Source organism: Notolabrus celidotus, chromosome 2 (assembly GCF_009762535.1).
Source record: "Notolabrus celidotus isolate fNotCel1 chromosome 2, fNotCel1.pri, whole genome shotgun sequence".
NCBI classification, from domain to species: Eukaryota; Metazoa; Chordata; class Actinopteri; order Labriformes; family Labridae; genus Notolabrus; species Notolabrus celidotus.
Window position 1 is genome coordinate 8,077,486 of NC_048273.1, and position 22,441 is coordinate 8,099,926.

The 22,441-nt window shown below is 43.6% G+C and overlaps 1 protein-coding gene across 1 annotated transcript in view; it reads right to left on the reverse strand.

Annotated features, from left to right (window-relative positions):
• The window catches only part of fryl (furry homolog, like), a 117,991-nt gene that overhangs the window by 8,696 nt on the left and 86,854 nt on the right, over positions 1–22,441 (reverse strand). Inside the window, 16 exon segments of the mRNA XM_034702267.1 lie at positions 1,639–1,707; positions 2,530–2,628; positions 4,006–4,155; positions 4,309–4,516; positions 7,207–7,664; positions 12,118–12,309; positions 14,644–14,844; positions 16,748–16,756; positions 17,023–17,199; positions 17,349–17,396; positions 17,398–17,460; positions 19,039–19,200; positions 19,280–19,480; positions 21,207–21,347; positions 21,431–21,699; positions 21,822–22,417. Coding sequence (XP_034558158.1) covers positions 1,639–1,707; positions 2,530–2,628; positions 4,006–4,155; positions 4,309–4,516; positions 7,207–7,664; positions 12,118–12,309; positions 14,644–14,844; positions 16,748–16,756; positions 17,023–17,199; positions 17,349–17,396; positions 17,398–17,460; positions 19,039–19,200; positions 19,280–19,480; positions 21,207–21,347; positions 21,431–21,699; positions 21,822–22,417 — 3,043 coding nt within the window.

Genomic DNA, 22,441 nt, shown 5'->3' on the forward strand with positions numbered 1-22,441 from the left:
AGTCGTATTTTATCGTGTCGTATTGCATCTTAATGTCGAGTCGTATCTTATCTTGTTGTATCGTATCTTAATATGTCGTATCTTTTTGTGTCGTATCATATCTTATCGTGTTGTATTGTATCTTATTGTGTCGTATCGTATCTTATCGTACTGTATCTTAATATGTCGAGTTGTATCTTATCGAGTCGTATCGTATCTAATTGTGTCATGTCTTATCTTATCGTGTCGTATCTTATCGTGTCGTACTGTATCTTAATATGTCGTATTGTATCTTATCATGTCGTATTGTATCTTAATATGTCGTATCTTATCATGTCGTATTGTATCTTAATATGTCGTATCTTATCATGTCGTATTGTATCTTAATATGTCGTATCTTATCATGTCGTATTGTATCTTAATATGTCGAGTTGTATCTTATCGAGTCGTATCTTATCGTGTTGTATTGTATCTTAATATGTCGTATCGTATCTTATTGTGTCGTATTGTATCTTAATATGTCGAGTTGTATCTTATCGAGTCGTATCTTATCGTGTCGTATCGTATCTTATTGTGTCGTATCGTATCTTATTGTGTCGTATTGTATCTTAATATGTCGTATCGTATCTTATCGTGTCGTATCGTATCTTAATATGTCGTATCGTAACTTATCGTATCTTATCGAGTCATATCTTATCGTGTTGTATCGTATCTTAATATGTCGTATCTTTTCGTGTTATATTGTATCTTATTGTGTTGTATCGTATCTTCTCATGTCGAGTCTTATCTTATCTAGACCTATCGTATCTTAATATGTAGTATCATATTTTATCATGTCCTTTGGTATCTTATCATATAGAATCTTAACATGTCGTACCATAACATGTTGTATTGTATTCCATTGTTTCGTATCATATCGTATCGTGTCTTATTGTATTTTATCTTATCATCTCTTATTGTATTTTATCGTGTCGAATCGTATCATATCGTGTTGTCGTATCTCATCGTGTTAATGGTATCTTTTAGTATTGAATCTGAACATAGTGTATTGTATTTCATCTTGTCGTATCCTATCATATCGTATCATGTCATGTGGGTCATGCTGTGTGGAATTGTATCTTATCATCTTATATCCTATAGTAACTTTTTGTGCCTTGCTGTGTCCTATCGTGATGCATCTTGATATGTTGTATAGTGTCATATTGTATCCTGTCATATTGAATCTTATTGTGTTGTATCCTATCATGTCATATGGTACCTGAGCGTATCTTAATATCTTCTCCTGTCGTTTTGTGTTGCATCATGTCGTTTATTGTCTTATCCTGAGTCAAGTGAATCATTACGTCCTTCATACTTTGGAAAACTGTTTATTTTATCCATTTCTAAATGTCATTGAAACCCCGTGAGACTTATTTGATACTGGTCAGTATTGCAAATTCTTGTACATTTAACTTCACTCTCTCTGTCTGCAAAGTTTGAGCCTTAGTAACAGGATGCAAACTGCAGTTCACTTAACACAGCTGTCATGATGGAGGTTTTAATTCAGTCTTTGATGCAGCGCACAGATACAACTTTAGTTTCAGCTTTGAACAGTTTTTCTATCAGCTTCCTTTCGGCCACATTTATGAACACAAACGACAGAAAACATCCATTCCCTACCTGTGCGTGAGTGTTTGGTCGCTGGCTGCTGTCTTTGTCTCCAAATGTTTTCCTGCAGTTTTCCAGCCACTGCAGGATTGGAGGGACAGGAGTGGGTGAGAGACGAGACAGGAGGGGGGAAAAAAAAGAGACACCATAAAGGATTAGAGGATGGAGAGGAAGATTGGTAACTGATGCAATACAAGAGCTATTTTTTTTTCTTCCCCCTCCCTTGGATGCATCTACATCTGTGTGTGTATATAACAGAGGTTGGTCAGGGAGGAGATTTAATAAGTGTGTTGTACTTAGCGAATTAAAGAAGGCCTGTTACAGAGCACGGGATAGTATCTGGGCCTCCAGGGACCATTGCCGTCTCATTCAATTAGCGCTCCTGCATCCCAGAACCTTCTGCAATCTCATCTCTTCATTCCCCTCCCCCTCCGTCCTCCTCCCACCCCTCCCAGCTTCTCCAGCCCGGCCCTCTATAACTGATTTAGGAGCACGGAGGGTTATTTTTATCCCCTCAGCGGGGGATGTCACTAGTGATGCAGACACTAACGGCAGCTACATCTACTCACACCAAACTCTGATTTAATGTCCGCTCTGCTGATGAGACAGACTGCGGTTTATCTCGCACAGAATCAGCTATTTGTCTCCATGTCCTCTTGCTCTTCTGTGGTGCGATGGCAGGTGGATAAAGGGCAATTTACACACACTTCCTGAACGCTTCTCTTGAGATGAGAGGCCTCAATAAGAAGGTTCTTGCACACACACACATCCTGACACAGCAGCTTAAACTGCAGCTGTTGCAGTCTTCAGACTCAGAGGCACGTGATGAAATCAGCCCGGAGGGAAACGGTTCAAAGAGAAGGAAAACACAGAAACACGGTGAGAGATAATTTTCAGACTTACGAGCTCTGCTGCTTCTCTCTTGGCGTTGTAGGTGTCCAGGTGTTCCTGCAACTCCAGCACACTAAACTTCAGGGTCTCCAACAGTCCACAAGAGACCAGCTACAACAGCAAGACAGGACACCACAAACATTAACCCACAACACACACACATGGAGCACATGACACAAGAATATCCACAGCAGGACACACACACACACACACACACACACACACACACACACACACACACACACACACACACACACACACACACACACACACACACACACACACACACACACACACACACACACACACACACACACAGGGTAATGTGCAAAACATGCAGCCCTTTGTTTTCAGAATGTAAATCCACATTGATGCATTAACTCAGATTTAATGTGACAATGCTAAAGAAACACTTCTTTTCTACTTCTCTTTACGATGGAGGTCAGGTAGAACAAAAAATGAAAGTTTTGCATCCTGAGAATTTTTAGTCTGACCGGTTCTGATGCTAAAAATAGAATCTGAGCATTTATAGACTCGTGCCTTTTAAAGCAAGAACAAAAACAGCTACAGGATGGAAATGTCAACAAACTGAGAATCAAAATAGAAACTATCTATCAACATGTGTTGCAATGAAGAATCAAGATATATGAGAGGAAAGCTGAAAGTTTTGGTTAATCTGGAGGAGATTTGAGGAATATTTGGAATAAAGTGTGGGAAATAAAAACGAGAACCAAAACTGGGACAGGGTGATTTGTTCATGGCTAAATTCCACCAGATTAGGGCGCTGGTGGTCTATCGGTCTAAGCACCCCATGTATAGAGGCTATAGCCCTCGTCGCAGAGGTCGCCGGTTCGACTCCCGGCCGGTTGCCATTTGCTGCATGTCATCCCCCACTCTCTACTCCCCACATTTCCTGTCTCTCTTCAGCTGTCCTATCAATAAAGGTAAAAAAGACAGAAAATATAACTTAAAATATACAGCTCTGTTTCAGATCCGACATCTGGTACCATCCTCAGCAGATTTGCTAGACTTCTATTTTTGCCAGATGCAGGAGCACGACGCAACGATCAGCACGGAGCAGATATAACAGGACAGGATTTAAAATCAAGGAGTCAACGGTCAGAGGTTTTCAGAGGCTGATAAAGACTCATCATGGAGGCCGAAAATCGCTGATTTAGTAATTACAACGGGAAAACCCTAGCTGTCCGGTGGTCCTGCTCTGAGCTGCGTCCTTAAAATGGGAGTTGACAGACGAGAGAGCACGGAGCTGGACTACAGCGGACCACAGATTGATCTGGTGGAAGTTTGGCGTTCAATTTTGAAGAGCAGCAATCAACATGATGTTCCAGATTTCTGTGCTATGATTCTGCTGCAGTGTTTACATATTAATAACATTATTTTTGACCTTTTTATTAGCATGGTTTCGATTAAATCTCAATTAAAGTAAGAACAATAAATATAGCTGAGGACCATGAAGTACTCTCTCACCGTCTCTGCATCCAGCAGCACTGTGGGGCACTGCGAGCGAGACGTCATGACTTCCAGGGAGCTCAGGAACTGATTTCCCATTCGCTGGAGCCTCTCCCCGAGAAAGCGAACAGACGAATGTGTGATGCTGCCAAATTTCCTCTGAATGCTCTGCAGTAAACAAAGAGGGGAAATAAAACAGGAAATGAGAATGCCAACAAGTAAACAAGGTTATACAACCAGCAACAAAAAGAGTCTGTATGAAGATCTGAGAGAGGAGGAGGAGGAGGAGGAGGAGGAGGAGGAGGAGGAGGAGGCACGCACCTGGAAGAGTCTGGAGAACACGTGGAAGGTGTAAACAGCAGAGGACCCGTCTGTGTCTGACAACATCTGGTTGACATGGCAACGCCAAGCATCTTCCTCATTGTCATAGGCAACAGGCTGGAATGCCGCCAGGATCGCAGAGAGGAAGGGCGAAGGGGGCGGAGAGGCCTGGATCTCTGGGAAGCAGTCTGCATCACCTTCATCCTGACTGAAACACAAACACGGGGGCCGATAAGCTACGACCCGACAAGCTGCACACTGCTCTCCGTCTGCACTGAAGGACGAGTGTAAACACACACACACACGCACACACACACACACACACACACACACACACACACACACACACACACACACACACTCGATCAGCAAGTAAACAACCTCACACCCCTGGGTCTCGGCTGCCTTCACTGCAGGTTTTGCTGCAGTCTTTTGAGAGCTCTTATCTACTGCAGTGCTGGAGCACAACAACAACAACATAAGAGCTATTAGCATATTAGCATCATCCAAACATCTCTCTCACACACACACATACACACACACACACACACACACATTCAGATACTCACAGGCCCGTCGGACCAAACAGCCTGAAGAAGCAGACAGAATATAAGTATCTGAAGCCTGCGCTGCCGAGCGCCGCAGCGGACACAGTCTCTGTCCTCATCCTCACCCCAACTATCGCTTCTCTTCCCCTCACTCTCTTCTCCCCTCGTCTGCAGCTCGGCTGTGCTGCAACTGCTAACAGCACTAGCGCACTGCACTCCCATCCCACACAGGACTGCAGAGAGCTCTGTGCGAGCCTGGCATCCACACACACACACAACCACACACACTCTCTCCTGCAACAACAGAGGCAGCTGCAGACCTGACAAGAGGAGTTGTTTTTATCTTCCTCTCACCCACTCGCATAAATCCTCGTACAGAGGGAAACACTAAACTGCTTAGTGACCTGCTGTTTGCAGACAATCACTCTGAGTACGTCCCACTCACACTCCGTACTATCAATCATGCGTGGCTTAGCTAAGGAAAGACCTTGAGTACAGAGATGTATGCTAGTAAGGGTATAATGAGCGCTGCCTCTTCATTTTGCTTCAGTGTGGTTAAAAACAGAGGCTCCACAGTCGTCCTCCAGCCAGATTTGGCCCACCTTGAAGAGGGACTGTTTGAACGTGGACCTCTGCCAGCCCACCCTGGCTCTCCTTCATGGATTCAGCCCACATGGGAACAGAGCCAGGAGAGAAATTACTCATTGTACCATCTCAAAAACCACAAACTGTAGTCCTTATACCTCAACGAGCAGCGGGATCCAACAAATAACAATTTATCACAAGAAAACCTGCAAAATAAAAACATGTTCAGTTAAAAATGAAACAAGGAGAGAGGAGAGGAGACATCTCTTCCTTTAATAGATGTGTCCTCTTGTTAAATTGAAATGTGCTGCAGTGATTGACAAAGCAAACAATCAATCAGTCAAGCATGATCGATCCATCACTCACTAAACTGAACTGACAGACTGGATGAATCTCATCTGATGGCTGAGTTACTCCGGACCTCTCTTTTCTCCGTCGTATTCAGAAAGCCTTATAGTTTCTTTTTACATCACATCACTGAACGTGTTTCTATGACTCCAGAACAAAACGCATCTGAACAGTTTGGGACCAGTACCACACCAGACCTCTTGACAAACCCTTCTTCTTGACAAATCTCTGAAACCAGACTTTTTTTTCTCCGTTGCTAAGCGCCGCTCAAGTGGCTGCTTGTTGCAGCAGCTCTCTCTTTGTTGTTCTTTTTTCAACTTTTTTTTTCACATGTGTCTAGTTAGCTTTAATTTGGAGCCTGTCATGACTTTTAATGACTCATTTGTTGGCCATGGACACCAAACTGGATACGTTTGCAGTGGTGTTTTTACTATTTTTGTTCCTGTGTGTGTCCGGAGATCCTGCGTGTAACCATGGTGACATATATACGAGATCAGCTGTTAGCAGACCGTAGCATGTCGATGCTAAACGATGCTAGGCCCGATGTTCCCTGCGAGCTAAGGAGAAGGAGGCAAAGACGACATGCTGGTACTGAGGTGCAAGCTAAGAAAGACGACATCGACCTGTCCTTCCACCCGCCTTTATGGGGAATGAAAGATCTATCTACGATAAGGTGGACGAGCTAACCCAGCACCAGAGGGAATACTGGCACAGTAGCATCATGCTAACAGAGCTAAAACCGGACACGAACGCCACATTGGAAGGATTTCACCTGCTGTGGGCGGACAGGATACAAGAGAGCAAGACTGAACACACTGGTGAAGAAGGCCAGCTCATTCCTGGACCCTGTGGAGGTGGTGGCTGACAGGAGAGTTGTTGCCAAGCTGTCGTCTCTGATGGACATTTTGTTTTTCTATATATATTCTTGTTGAAATTCTTGTACTGTACACCTTCTTGTTTGCTGCTGTAACTCCATGAATTTCCCTGTTGTGGGACGAATAAAGGAGTATCTTATCTTATCTTGTCTTATCTTATTGGAGCAGATTTTAGATCAACTGGATCGGAGTCATTGGGACACATCCCCAACAGGAAGTCGAGTACTCGTATAATCTGTCCAGCTCATCTCCAGTTTATAGATTTTACATTTCACTTAATGTTTATCTGCCGTCTCAGATTAAACTCTAAATGCACAGTTCATGTTTAGTTTTTGTGTTACGATGCACAACATGGCACGCACAACTGCAACAAGCATAGATCTTTAATCCATGAAGCTGCAAATTGGATGTTTAGACACCAAGTTCGTGGTCCGATGCAACAATGACACAAAGGATCACAGCCAATCATACCAGGTCCAACAGATCACTGCTGGATCAGGGGATCAGGACTTGGCCTGACAGAATATCAACATTCCTCTTACCTGGACATGCTAGAAAAGTCTGCCTCCTCCTCCTCGCAGCGTTCATCCAGCTCCTTCAGGGCCTGCGTCACGTCCTCCTCCCACACGGACTCACACGTGCTGTCAGGATCCGGATCCGGGTCTGCCTTCGTCTCAGACGGCGGCGTGGGCAAAGGCAGAGCCAGGGGCAGGACTGTTTGGGGGTCCTCCTCAGAGAGGGACCCCGGTGGAGTGTCTATGGCCGGCGGAGGAGGGGGGGCAGGCTCCAGGTCCTCGTGAGGGTCCTGGATCTCCTGGGGTTCCTGAGTGTCCTGAGGGTCCTGGATCTCCAGGGGTTCCTGAGCGTCCTGAGAGTCATGCGAGTCTTGGAGGTCACAGAGCTCCTGCGGGTCAGAGGGTAGAGGGGGGGCGCTGCAAAACCCCGTGTCCTCGCTCACGCTGCTGCTCAGCTCGTCGGCTGCTGTCATGCTTACAGCGTCCTGCAAGAGAAGCCAGAAGGGGGCGCTCAGGAGCAGATCAGCAGAGTACCCCATTTATAAAACACATTAAAGGATCTCTTCTTCTGTTAACTGTTATATCCTCTGCGTTTCATGGAAGCGACGCAGCTGGAGCATCAATTCAAGAACAGAGGCGTCTATTAAGACGGCCGTCCCTGCACATGATGGTTTTAATCACATGAGAGGGATTCTAACTCAGCACTTCTTTACTGCGCTCACTTCCTCAGATATGACTCTTTATGTCTTTCTATGTAAGCTAATGTCACTCATGAGAAATTCAAGAAATAAAGAAGAATCGATTAACAGAAGCCAATATGAATCAATCACTGGGACGGCGTTACAAAGCCGGTCTCGATGCTGTCAGCAGGACGTACAGTACGCTCTAGTTACAGCAGAGTGGGCTGATTTATGGTCTGCACTCAATAACAACACATCATGACAGATTGCTTCTGTGCTTTAACAAACCACCTAACAGCAGTAATTAGCAGTAGCACAAAAACAGCTATTATGGCTCACTGATGCAGGAAAACACATCCATCCTGCATGTAAAGGAACCCTGTGTGTGTAACGCTCTCATTAAGATCCCTTGTCCCCCCCCCCACCCTCTGTTTTTACTTAAAAGTCTAATGCATGAGTAAAAAACTGAGCGTGGCAAACAGCCAGTACATCACAGAGACAGCAGCTATATTACAGAAAGCTTTTAGAAGTGGTCGTGGCCATCCTGCAGGGAATGAGTAAGAGTATTGATGGTTTTATCTGGGGCTCATTACACTAAGAGCCGGGGCTGTGATGGGGGAGATGTCCTTGGGCTGATCTTGAGAGCGTCAGCTGGAACGAGTTGCTGGAAAGTTACATCAGTTCTGCGTCGAGAGCGAAATCAGGAGGGGGGGGGGATTTCCTTTATTGAAATGTACTATCCTGACATCTATTCATTCTCTCTATGATTTAATCTACATGATTTGTTGTCTGAAGCAGACATGACTTGAAAAGATGCTGCACAGTTATCAGTTCCCTGATCTGTTATTATCGTCTTTGGGATTATTTAGGAACATAAATTGCTCATGTCATTCAATTCAACGCACTTCTTCTAGCTGCTTCATTGCACACTAACTCGGGGAATCCACAGGATGCGTGTGCGCCGCGTTACGGCTGCGACACGGCTCTGCTCCGTCCCGGGGCTTTCGCCCTGGTCCATAGGATGCGTGTTTGGAGCGGCGCGCACTCCGGAGCAGGAAACTCAAGATCCCTCGAGAACTCCAAAACGCGCGAGAACAACACAGTATAAACTTTTCCTCGTCCATGGTGTCGGATATCTTTTGAGACTGACGTCTGGCCCGATGCCACAGGTTATGACGTAATGTTGAAGAAGTGGTGAAATTTACGATCTTGTGTTTGCACATGGTGTTTATTTTGAAAGTGAGCGGATGTTGCATACGATCCTCGTGCCTGACTTCCGGGATAGTTCGATCATTTCTGTGTCGATTGACGCGTGCTGGGCGCGGGGAGCGGCGAAAATAGACTCCCCGCGTATCTCTGGCAGAGCGGCGCGGCGGAACGCTCCAGAGACGGAGCTGAGACGCGCCGCAGCGCGCCCTGTGGACTCTAGAGCATTGACTTGAATGGGAACCTATTTGCTGCGATGTGCGCGGCGCAGCCGTAACGTAACGCGACGCATCCTGTGGATCTTGGGCTTTTGAAATGCAGGAGCAACAGCATGACAACATTTAAAGGCTAATTCTCAAAGTGACTACAAAGGAAGTCATGAAACAACAGGCTTTTGTCTGTTCTGACGATGACCGTGGGAATTCTGGCGCCCCCTGTGGACAAAGTGGTATCTTTTGTCTTGTGGTTTTGTCCTGTACTTATTTAAAGGATGTTTTCTGATCATAAATCTCATCCTGCTGTTGGGGCGTTGATTTAGCTCAGCAGTTATAACGTGCACCCCATGCACAGAGGCTTCAGTGGCCACGGCCCCATGTCATCCAAAACTCTCTCCTCCCCACGTTTCTCGTCTCTCTTCAGCTGTCCCATCCTTCACAATAAAAGCACCAAAAATAGCTTTTTAAAAACTCATCCTGCTCTCTTTAACAACCAATCACATCAGTCACTGTGAATCAATGCTGTGGAAAATGTAAACAAAACCAGACACCTACCCTGCAGCAGTGATTACAGGCGTTAAAAACAACAATATAGAAATTAAATTATAAGTCTTAAAGCTTATGGCCTGTTCTGCTTCTGTAGGTCATATAAAGGCATACGCATTAATTTCAGTCTGTTCTATAACCAGATAAAAACTCCTTACAGTAGCTTTAAGTTATCTTTAATTATATTATATCACCTTACTTTAGTTTTGGCTGATAATTTTAAGTATTTATAAAAAGGACACATACATAATTCTCTATGACTCTGAGGGAATCTGATGTTTTCATCCTACAGATGGCAAAAGAATGAAATAATACACAGAACACAGGTAGAACAAGAGACTTCTGCAGATTGATAGTTACCCCAGTGCATCGCAGAAGTATAGCTGTATGTTGCAGCTCCAGGTTAATAACTTGTTGTGCTTTTTACAAAAGGGTCCAGGGAATTACCCCCTTTGAAACGGACATTTTTCAGACACCCAATGCATTTGTGAAATATTGCATTGAGAATCACTCTTAGGTCTTCAAGTGCAATTGCTTTTAGTACAGCCGCAGCCAGGTTTATTTATTATTTGTTCAGTTTTGAACACATTCTCTGTTATTTACTGACTTTGATACAGACAATGTTGAGAACTGTCAATAATTTAGTTTTGTTAGTTTTTCTTGTAAGCAATAAACAAAAGCAGTCTGTCTAATGCTTGAAACACAAAAAATATTTTTCCACATATATTTCATGAGAATATTGACGATTGTGTAAAATTTTAAGGGTATCCAAAAACTTTTTTCCACCACTGTATATAAAGATAGTAAAAGTTTAACTTCACAGCGTCCCAATGCCAGCAGCTTTATCTGTAAAGGGGACAGTAAGCATAGACTAGATATAATGACATTTGTTTGAATGGATTAAGATGAAAAGATACCCATGGCAGTGACGCCTGTCCGGGGCCAGTGAGAAACCAATAAGGTCCCAGACCTTGTTATGCATTCCCAGCAAACAAACACAGGGTTGGGAATAACTACTCACATAAATAAACAAGAGCAAACACTTTTACTAAATACCTTCTAGGGATGTGCTCATTTAGTCGACTAGCAATTGAACGCAGTCCCCCTCGCCAGCTGGCTCCAGGTTTACTAGTATTAGTATATTTTTATTAATGCAGACTTGAAATGTTGGTCGTATGTTGTGCCTCAGCTGTAGCTCTGGTTAAAGTCTGCTGCCATGATGCTCTAAAGCTCTACTACCTGGATGTAAACAAGCACAGGTGACAGATGTCGTCTCGCAACACGGCGTGGTTTGTCAGTATGTTGATCTAGTAAATGGAGATAAAGTTGTATGTAGGCTGTGTCTGGTTAAACTGTGTCTGACGTATAACCACTCCACCAGAGACATGAGGAACCAGCACAGGCATGAGGACGCTAACCTGCAAGGAGGACTGAAAATGGTGGAGCTAGCTCTGCAAACCAATTAGACTCTTTGGTCCTGTGTAAGCTTTGTTAAATTTGAACCATTTTCTGAGTGTTTCCTTACCTTTAACTAGTCACATAGTCAGAAATTCAGCAATTCAGCCCTTCAGAACATCCCTAATCAATACTCCTCGATGTAAATTAATTATCTTTTTGAGTCCTGCACAAAAACAACGCTCTGTTCAAGACAAATAAGAAAAAGATGATATACTTACCGTTGTTAGTGTAAGTAACACATGTCAGTAGAAGTAGAAGAGAGGCTAATGCATGTTAATATGGTTGTAAATTAAAGGGGATTAATCAGCTTGACTGGTTACATGACTTGAAACGGACGGATACTCACACATGCTTCTGCTGAAGGTAAAGCAGCTGGTGTCCATTTCACAAGTGTTTAATGGAGGGTTTAGTTGGAATGGTCAGATGCTGTGTTATTGGAGGTGAGCAGTAACAGCTAACCTGAGGTGAGCGTTTGTTTTCATCTGTCCCCAAAATCACATTGCGAGCAAGCTTTGACGAACAAGCCACCCCTCCCACAAGTATAACGACACACACCATTTAAGACGGACAAAGACTGAACTTCAGCACCCACGAGCAAAGCCAAAGCGTTAAAGCAAGTGCCGGTAGATGGAGTTAGAAGCAGCAAAAGAGATACAGAACCAGAAGTTTGACCTCTAATCTACAACTCCCTGAAGGTAACCCTGATCCTCTGTCTCAACGACAGACAAGCCAAGAAGAAGAGCGAAAGCAGGTAAAAGTTGAACAGAAAGAAAGATGGCGAGCTAGAAAGCACCCGAGCACCACAGTTTATTGCTGCTCCCGATTGATCCCACCTCAGGCAGCTGGCTGCTGGCGCTGTCTGAATGGGCCATCTCCAACATGGGGCTATCCAGGCGAGGGAGGGAGGGCAGAGAGGGCAGGCCGGCTGCCTCCTCCGTCAGGGCGCTGCTGGACGACTCTTGAGACTGCTGCAGGGAGTCCACGTGGTTGGACGCTGTGTCGTCGGTCGCAGAGTCGCTGTTCAGCTGAATGGAGAGAACACAAAGACGGGTTAGCCTCGGGGTCTGAACAGAACTAAGACACAGAACAGAATACGAGAAAATGTAGCATTATCTCAGACTGAACGAAACCTTTTAGGGTATTTTTCAAACTAATTTTACAGTTTTAAGTGTGTTTATTTCTGCTGCCATGCCTTCACTAAACCTCGATGCACTCGTACACTAGGACTGAATGATACAACACAAAGATGTGATGAACAATTTGCAATATGAGTTAAATACAATACTATGTTAGCAACTTGTCTCTCTTGAATAAACCAAAACATGTTTTTTTGACTACTTTATTAGCCTTAAAGGTGACATATTATGCTCTTTTTCATCGTAATATATTGGTCTAAGAGGTCCCCAAAACATGTCTTTGAAGTTTATAAAAAAACATTTTCAAATCAGATTTTGGTCTGCCTGTAAACCCCCTCTTTTTCAGCCCTGCTCAGAACAGGCTGTTTTCCATGTCTGTGCCTTTAAATGTGAATGAGCTCTCTGACCACGCCCCCTCAGGAAGTGGATGTGCCCTTGGCTCTCCAGCATGTTGATCTAATGTTTACATGTTGGCTGAATATACACGACTGCTCACAGACCCGCGTTACTTCAACCCTCTGAATTTGATCCAGAGTCTGATCCTGATGGAGAAGCGCCTGCAGCAGGACCTTTCTGAACGATTGGTCACAGATTTAGTGTTTCTTGTTGTTTTATTTGTCAGCATGTCGACGTGTGTCTTGGTACACAGCTACATGTAGCTATGCTAACTAGCGCTAGCACTTTTCCATGAAAAGTAAAAATCATCCACTAGATCTTCAAATCTGCAGATGTGGGGAGTAAAACCAACCTTTGTGTTTATTAAGACAGCCTAGAACTAGCATGCCTCCCTCCTAAGCTCCTTGTTAGCACACACGTGTGCAGGTAATGAAAAACGGAGAAGGGGTTGAGTTGTATTTTATACAGTCTATGGGCTGAACAAGCTCCGAGCTCTGACTTCTGTTACAGACTGGATGGCGTTGTGACGTACGCTCGTTACAGCACACATTTACAGAAAGGTGGAGAAATCAGAACAGGGGCAGAATGGATTTTTTTCATTTTCAGGGGGTTTGTAGACATGCCAGGGACACATATTTCATGTAGAGAACCATTAAAAAGTCGATTTTGCATGATATGTCACCTTTAATGAATCTGAAGGTAGCTGATAGCTCGCTGGAGCTTCATCTGTTTGTATCAGATTAGTTTCAGAGCGTGATGATCATGATACGCAGGTCTTCAACAAAAAGTTTAAATATATGCTTTTGCTTATTTATTATGATTACTCAAGACTTTGATGAGTGAAACCTGAAGGTACACTACCTGTCAAAAGTTTGGAAACACCTTCTCAATCAAGGGTTTGTATTTATTTTAATGATTTGAAATACTGTAGATTAAAACCAAAGACATGAATTCAAACATTACTGAGTCTTCACACTCTCTGCAGGTTTATGTAGTTTAAACTATGATTTAGTTGTCTCTTGTTATCAGGAATATAAATCATGTTTCTGTCTCCAGTCGAGCGTGTTAAGTCATTTTAGTTTACATTCAACTGATTCAGAAGTTTTTAAATTTGTTCCAGGCAAAAATTAAATCATGCTGACATTAATGAATCTACAATTCATAACACTTGATTCTTTTACAGTTCTGTTGAGGCACACACACACATAACACTGCATGCTTACTTCTCTAGTGTTAGAGAGTAAAACTAAAACACTTTAGGAGCAAATATCCTGAAGAGGCAAAAGCTCATTCTCTCACCGTGCACTACCGAGATCAAGAGCAGAAGAAGAGAAAGAAAACATCCTCATTAGTTTGAGGTAAAGCATTTATGTTAATGGCGTCGCAGTGTGAGATAAGATTGGAGTTGCAAAGCAAAACAAAGCAAAGAGGATTAAGAGACAAGCGGCAAATCTGTTAAATCTAAAGGGACATGCTGTTATTCTGTGTTTTAATTCATAACATGTTTAAAATATGTTTCTCCTTTAATCTCCTTCATTAAATCAGTTAAAGTGGCTCACACCAATCAGTTGGGTTTCTCTGACCTGTACTTACGGAAGCTTAAAAAAGGACAACAGCATTAATCTAGCGGTCAGAGGAAGAGGGGCTGAAGGGGGAATCTACCACCAGCGAAGAAGCAAGCACCTAGCCCCTGTCCACACCTGCAGCAGGTCCAGCTTAGAACGCACACACACACACGCACACCATGCCAGCGGGCTGTGTGAGGAGCATGGTGGGTCGGATTTGGGGCGGGTTGGGGGGGGGGACCCTGATTGGAGTGAGACTTACAAGGCCAGAGCGGGTGAGAATCTGGCTAGCGCTCAGTACCTCCTCCTCAGACGATTCATCCGTGTCCTCGTGGTTGGTGAGGTTGAGGCTTGGCGTGCTGCCCGCGTACTGGCACTCCTGCAAAGACGGCGTGTCCCCTTTGTCCATGCTCTCCAGGGAGCGGCGGCGCACCCCCCAGTTGAAGTTGTCCATGCTCTCCCCCTGCAGGACAACCAAGACAACAGCAGTGAGACACGGTGCACGATGCAGAGGGGAACACAAAGGGATACAAAGAGACGCTTTCACACGTGAACTTCACTCCTGAGAATCTGGCTGCATGTGTGAATGCAAAGAGACAGATTTTTCAACCTGACTTCATGCAGACTTTTCCTGACAGCTGCCAAATGAAAAGTCTGTAAGAAGTTAGGATGACTGATGTGGTAAACGAATCCTCCACACTCTGCAAGCTCTACTTCACTGCACCACCCCACCTGAACCAAACAGAGTACTTAGAGATGTGAGAGCACATCTTGCAGAGCGATTCATGAAAATCTCAGGGCCTGAATGTCCTGGAATCATCTAGAAAATGTCAGTTCATGTGTGAAAGAGGGAAAGGAAACAAGCACAACATGTATAATAACACAAAACAAATAAGGCATGAGTGGGTGAGGTGATTTTTTTTCCACTTTTTGATGCCAAAGGATTCTAAAAACTATAAAAGAAGAGATGCACGAACACAGTAACATCGACACTACGACACTTCACTCTGACAACTAGGGATGTAAGGATATATCGCAAGACGGTAAAAAATCGATACAAATAAGGGTGGATTAAAATCGATACAACAAAATTTGTATCTGGATACGATTTTTAAACAGTAGAAGGCGCTGTCTGCAGTTTTACGTTTAAAGCATGTTTCAGAATCAGCTGACTAAAGGTGTTGCTCACAGCGGAGACGCTCAGCTGGGGGCTGCAGCTGAGTGACAGGTCTCCACGAGCGCTTTTTTTCTCCGCCGCCGGACTGATTCTGACCCGGTTGCGCTCCCGGCTGACACCTTACCGCGTTCACATGCTTATTTTTCTCAATAAGAACGAGGAAACTGGACACTGAGTCCAAAATATGATCCTGTTCAGTTGTCCTTTCGCAGTAAATCCACATGTTGTAGTCTGAGTCTTCACTCTATGACCATGCGTGCACAGAGGTTATTTATAAGCCTGCTCCTCACGTTGATATTCAGAGTGTTAACATTTTGAACACCTCAATATGATCTGTAGCTGTTTAATACAGTCAGTAATACACATTGTGTCGTGAAGGAAAATTTGATTTAGGGGGAAAAAACGCATTTGGTATTATTATTTTTTTTTTAAGTTATATTTTTTGGCCTTTTTGCCTTTATTTTATAGGACAGCTGAAGAGAGACAGGAAATGTGGGGAGTATAGAGCGGGGGAAGACATGCAGGAGATGGTCGACCGGCCTGGAATCAAACCGGCGACCCCTGCGTAGGGGACTGTAGCCTCTGTATGTGGGGCACTTAGACCGCTAGGCCACCAGCGCCCCCTTTGGTATTTTTTTTCAAAGAAAACGTTCACGTTTTTTTAATGATTAAATGATAATTGATTGTTAAAATTTCCAAAGATCAATCACGGAAATTACTTGAAATTTACACCCTAATTTAAAGAGATTTACCTCATTTGTTTTAATATTTAATACTTTCATTTGGGAATTGTTCACTTTCCATTTCTCTATAATTTTTCTGAAATTTTCCAACAAGGTATTTTTGTATGGTGATTTTAGTTTTTTTGCAAGTTGCAGAAAAAAAGTGTGCAGTGGTTTTATTGAGTTACAACACACCTTAAAATGAAAAAGGATGACTTTGTTTACAAAGAAATATAAGAGAAAAAAAATGTATTGCAACTGTCCATATCTGAGAATTGAAATAGAATAATAGTTATTTAAATTTTGAGCTCAATCCAGTTTTCTTGAAAATCGTTGAGAATCGTGAGTGAATGGTATCGTGAATTGTTGGTTGAGTGTATCCTTACATCCCTACAGACGACATAAAGAGCCATGAGGATGCTGCAGAGAACAATGTCCCTAAGAAGCTTTGTGGCCCACAGACTTACCTGAAACTCCTTGTGGCAAGAGAGAAGAAGGAATACGTGTGTTAGTAGAGCTAAGACAGATACTACACAGAGACACGTTTGTAGTGTGACAGACAAGACATAAAAGTTGTTATTCTGGAACGATAACAAGAGTCAGTGAGGTCGAAAGTAGACAAGACAAGTATGATTTATGCAAAGTTACATTATTATGTGTATTTCAGTAGTTTTCCTACCCATAGAGCCACCCTGACTTTGATGCTTCGAGTGTGTGTGTTAGGTTTGACATTATTTCTCACCTCAGCATCCTCCAGCTCCACATCCAAGAAGTCAAAGTCCTTGAAGACCCCAAACTGCTGCTCACTGCCCGTATCTTCTCCCTGCACCTCCTCCTCTCTGACCACCTCCTCCACCGTGGGAATGAGACTGGTCTGCTGGTCTGCAGAGTCCAGGTCCTCATTGGATGAAAACACCACCTGCATCGAAAAACAAGCACAGAGATCCTTAGTTGTCACGTGGGTGAATGTAAGTGTTGTATATCCATTCAAATATGAAACACAAACATCTATAAAGAAAGACAACACAACAACAACATGCAGTATTTTAACAGTAGGTTTACAGAGACCTTGTCTGAAGCTTTAGAGTAGGAGAGGAGTCTTACAGATGGATTTTTTTGGAATGCCAGACTCTGGGCCACAGAGAGACAGGACATTCATCAGTCTCTCCCTGGTTCTCCTCTGTAACAAGAGCACAATGAGACAACTGGAGGTTAGAGGCTTTACAATCTGCACAACTTGCATCAAAAAAATCAGGGCGACGAAAGGAGCGTCTGGGGTGTTGATTCATTTTGTTGCACTTTGCATCATATGGGCAGCAAATGCATGAGTTAAAAGCACCAAATATGTGATCTGAAAAACTTTCATCTAAGAAAACTACTGATTTTATTCTAAGAGGTCCCCAGGTCACCAAAACCAGGACCCATCTGCTTTAGATATTTAGTTCCAGCATGTAACAATAATACTACTACTACTAATAATAATAATAATAACTTTATCTATATATCACCTTTGAAAACAAATGTTTACAAAGTACTTTAATAAATAACAAAGTGAACCTTTAACAGACAGGGAGGAGAAATTAAAACGAAGCAAAAAAGAATACAACGTGAGGTTAAAAAGAATACACCTAAATTAAACAGAATGAAGCGGTGTGACAATAGACCAATACATCATTGTTTAAAAGGTTTTCAAGGATAAATAAATAAAAATAGAATAAATAAATATGGAGAAGTAAATAAAAGCATTAAAAGGACAATAAAAGAGGTTTTCAGAATGAGTGGACGACATCACATTGGGAAAATTAGAAAAAGTGAAAAGGATAAATTAGGAACATTAAAGTACTAAATGAAAAAAAAAAATGTTTAAACAATAAATAATAAAATAAAATAATAAAATAAAATTTAAAACAATTAATTAGTTGGATAAAAGCAAAAAAAATAATAATAAAATTGAAGTAAAAGCAGTTAGCAGGATGAAGTCACATAAAAGCAAGTCTGTAAAAAATGGGTTTTAAGAAGAGATTTAAAAGATGTCCCTGACTCTGAGAGCCTTATCTCCTCGGGGAGGTCATTCCAAAGTCAAGGGGCTCTCACGGAGACAGCTTGATCTCCTTTGCATTTGACCCCGACTTTGGAACGACCAAAAATGTCCACCTGAGGATCTAAGAATCAACTTTTTACTGTTATATTGATTTAAATGTTGCTTTATTATTTGATTCATTTTAACTGTTTATTTTATTTTTATTTATTTATTTATTTTTAGTTCTACTCAGTTTTATTGACATTTCTAGCCTTAATTTTATTTTCCACTCTTATCCTTACCCTTTTTTTATTTATTATTTCAACTATTTATATTCTTAATATTAATTTGACGCTTTAACTTATTTTAATTAAACATTTTATTGCTGTCGGTGTGCTTTAGCCTCTGTTTTAAAATCCATTTTTGTTTTTTAATATGTCTTGCCATTATTTTATTTCTGCTTCTTTCTTGTTTTCAATCGCTGTAAAGCACTTTGGGTTGCATTTGATTTGTATGAAGGTGCTCTATAAATAAAGCTTGATTGATTGATTGAATGTAGTTTGGGGCAAGACCCAGGCAAGCTTTAAAAGTAGTCAGTAAAACCTTAAAATCTATTCTAAAACGCAGAGGAAGCCAGAGGAGAGAAGCGAGGACAGGAGTGATGTGATGTAGTCTGTTAAAACCAGTTAGAATGTTACAATGTTGTGTTAAATGTAGTGTGTCTGATTGATTTGGTACCTGAGAGAGCTGAGGCCTCTTCCAGCTCACTGGCACGAGCCCGTTTGAGTTGGAGCCAGAAGATGTGGAGGAGGTGCTCCTCGTCACAGCGATCACCTGTGGCTTTCCGTTCCTGCCCGCTGCAGTACGCTGATCGCCGTATTTATGACCTATGATTGGCGTCTGTGGAGTTTAAAAATGTTAGTTGATAATAAAACACGACAGAACTTTGTTTAGAAAAAGAGAAACTGGAGACACAGACCTCTGAGATGTCAAAGTGGAAGTCCAGAGTTTTTCCTGGCAGCTCCTTGGAGGAGTTGTTGAAAATGCGCGTGAAGGCGATTTCTGGCGAGCCGCATGATTCTGTGCTGTACGAGCGCTGCACGTCATCGGGGACGACGAGGCTGGCTGAGCGAGACACAACCAGCTTCAAAATGTTTTGGGCCTCTTTCCAGTGAGGGCTCTGAGGGGAAACAAGCAGAGACACATAATGACTCCTTTGTGAGGGAGATACGAGGCTGTGTAGGTGTTTCTACAGAATGCGTTGATGTGAATGGACATATTCTCCATCCCCCCTACACACGGTCTCTGGATGCATTTGTTCAATGAGCGCTCTGTGGTCATGTCAGGGAACCTTGAAAGGATGCCATGAAAATATAACTCAGAGTGCACATTCAGGGGTATAATGTATACACAGACTCCATGCCTTCTACAAAAGGCAGTGAGTAAGAGGTAGTCGCTGAGATTAGCCTGAGGCAGGAACATTAACACAGCTGTGAGATGCAGTTTTGAGTGAGAAGCATTGAGAGCCCTAGGACAGCCGGGTAAAAGGCTTCCATAAAGAGCTGCATCAAAGAGGCCTCTGAACCTCACCCTGTAATGTATGTGATGCTTTTTAGTCTCTATTGTGGCGCTTTTTATAGACCAGATCATCCAGGCACTGACATACATCAGGCTGCACGTATGAAATATTACAATCCTGTTATTTATACCGGCTACTTTTTGATCAGAAAGTCAGCTTTGCTAGAGAACAGACATTCAGGAGGACATATTAGTGGGTGATTTGGATGCATTTAGAGACTCTGGCTCAGACACAGACCAGAAGATTTGGCTTACTCTGTGCTAAGTTCAATAATATGAATTAGATTTGCTCTTTTTCATTTGAAAAATACTGGAAGCTACAGTCTCCGCTCTGGGAAACGGTCACTTGCTTTTGCTCCTCGTCCCCAGACTACATCTTGAAATGGGGAAAAGGAGTTTTAGGTACGTGGCTCCTGCAGCCTGGACTCTGCTGCAGGAGGGTTTGAGTGTAACACGGGACTTCCACCAGATCCGTCTCTGATCCGTCTCCGATCCGTGTCCGGTCCGTCTCCGATCCGCTGCGGTCCGGCTCCGTTCTCTCGTCCGTCAACACCCGCCGGTTGCGTTTTCAGAACGCAGCACGGAGCAGGACCACTGAACAGCTGAAGTCATGTGACCAAGGTTTTCACTGAATCAAGGGTTCTCCTCCTCCTCTCCTCATCCATGTTGTCTTTCTGGTCCTCTGAAAACCTCTGACCTGTTGACTCCAGGCCTGGCTCCACTCATCATGCAGTTTGTTTTTGTAGTTAAGTGAAATACAATCTGGTGATAACACAGAGTGCTTTATTCTGAAAATTAACTAGATGTTTTCATTTTGTTTTGGTGCCTGACTTCCTGTCCCGCTGCATCTGCTCTGTTGAGATTGATGCGTCGTTCTCCAGCATCTGGCAGAAATAGAAGTATTGTGTCTCTGATCTGGAGGACTCTGACCTGCTGGATCAGAGACGCAGCCGTAACGCAACGGAGCGGATCCAGTGGAAGTTAACACATTGACTAGAATAGAAACCGATCAGATCTGGTGCTGGGACGGATCAGAGACGGATCTGGTGGAATTTGGCTGTAATTGTTTCAGATGAAAACACTCGACAGCTCTGACTTTGGAAATCAGGAACAGTTGAACTAAGAGAGCGATGGATGTTTCATTTTCTGCATGTGGTGAAATATGTTGTTTTGATGTTTTATTTTGAGTTGGTTTCTTCACTTTTCGTGGTTATTCCAGTTGTTGTTCTTCTGCTTTTTAGTCTCCTAAGTCATACCTCAACATCAACATGTCTTATTTAAAACAACGTTAGCATAAAGCTGCAATGGAAGAGGGGATGAAGACTCACCTGAACATATTTCCCGATGATCTTCATGATCTCCAGGTTGAACTGTTTGACAGGAGCGGCTGAGAGGTCGATGTGACTCAGCAGGCTGTGGATGATCTGCAGTAAGGACTGCTGCATGCTGGGAAGGCCCTTCTCCAGCAACTGAGCGAAAGAAGTGGACACAACGTTAATTTAATCTTTGTTTGTGTGCGTCAGGCAGCAAGTTTAACCTTCAGTGTGCGTACCTCGGCCAGGTAAGTGACCAGGTTCAAGGTGATCTCGTTGAAGGCATCGTGGAGGTAGCGACAAACCACGTTGATCCAGTTGGTGCAGTCGCGGGAGTAGCTGTGCGTGCTGTACAGACTCATCATGTGGGCGAGGTTGGAGAGCGTGGCCGACTTCTCCTCCGCACACACCTTGGCGATCTTGTCGGCCGTCTCCTTACAGAAAGGAGTGGGGCTGTCAAAGTGCTGGATGAGATGAGGAAGGAGGCACAGGATGTTCAGAGGGAAACCTGCAGAGAGAGCGGATGGAAAGAGTCATATTAGACTGACGCAAAAACAAAACATCAATCTAGAAACTTTAACTCTCTATAGTCAAAGAAGATGAAGCATGTTCTCCATCCTGTGCTCTTACCTGCCACTTGTGACGGGTCTATCAACGTGTGTCTGGACACACTGATGAGCTTGCTCAGCAGGTGGATGGTGAGCTCCTGAGTAGAAGCCGAGGTGAAGCCCTTCAGGAAGAGCTGCAGCAGGCCGGGGAAGCTGTACCACTTCAGCTTGGCCTGCACCTTCTCCAGACGCTCCCTGCTGTCCGGGCGGTCCAGCGGCAGCTGACCCAGCAGCTTGTTCAGCAGCCGCAGAGCCAGCAGGTACTCGAACTCGTAGTCCGACTCCAGCAGCGAGACGGCGATCCAGAACACGGTGGCCATCAGACTCGAAGGGTCCACGGGGGGAGTGGCTTCCCCTCCCGGACCCCCTCCTCCACCTAATGATGATAAGCTCCGCGTGCGGGCCAGGTTTCCGTGGCTTCCACCCAGTCTGTCTGCTATGTCTAAGGTGTTACTCCTACGTCTGTCTCCTTTTCGTTCGCACATCAGGCTGGCACGGAGAGAGTTGCTGCGAGCGTGGACATGATGGAACAGACCGCTGCTGTTCAGGTTCAGCTGACCCGTGCTCTTCCTGTTTGCAGCAAACTTCGGACCCAGCAAATGATCGCGGGTAGGAGCTCTGTGAATAAAAAGACAAAGCATG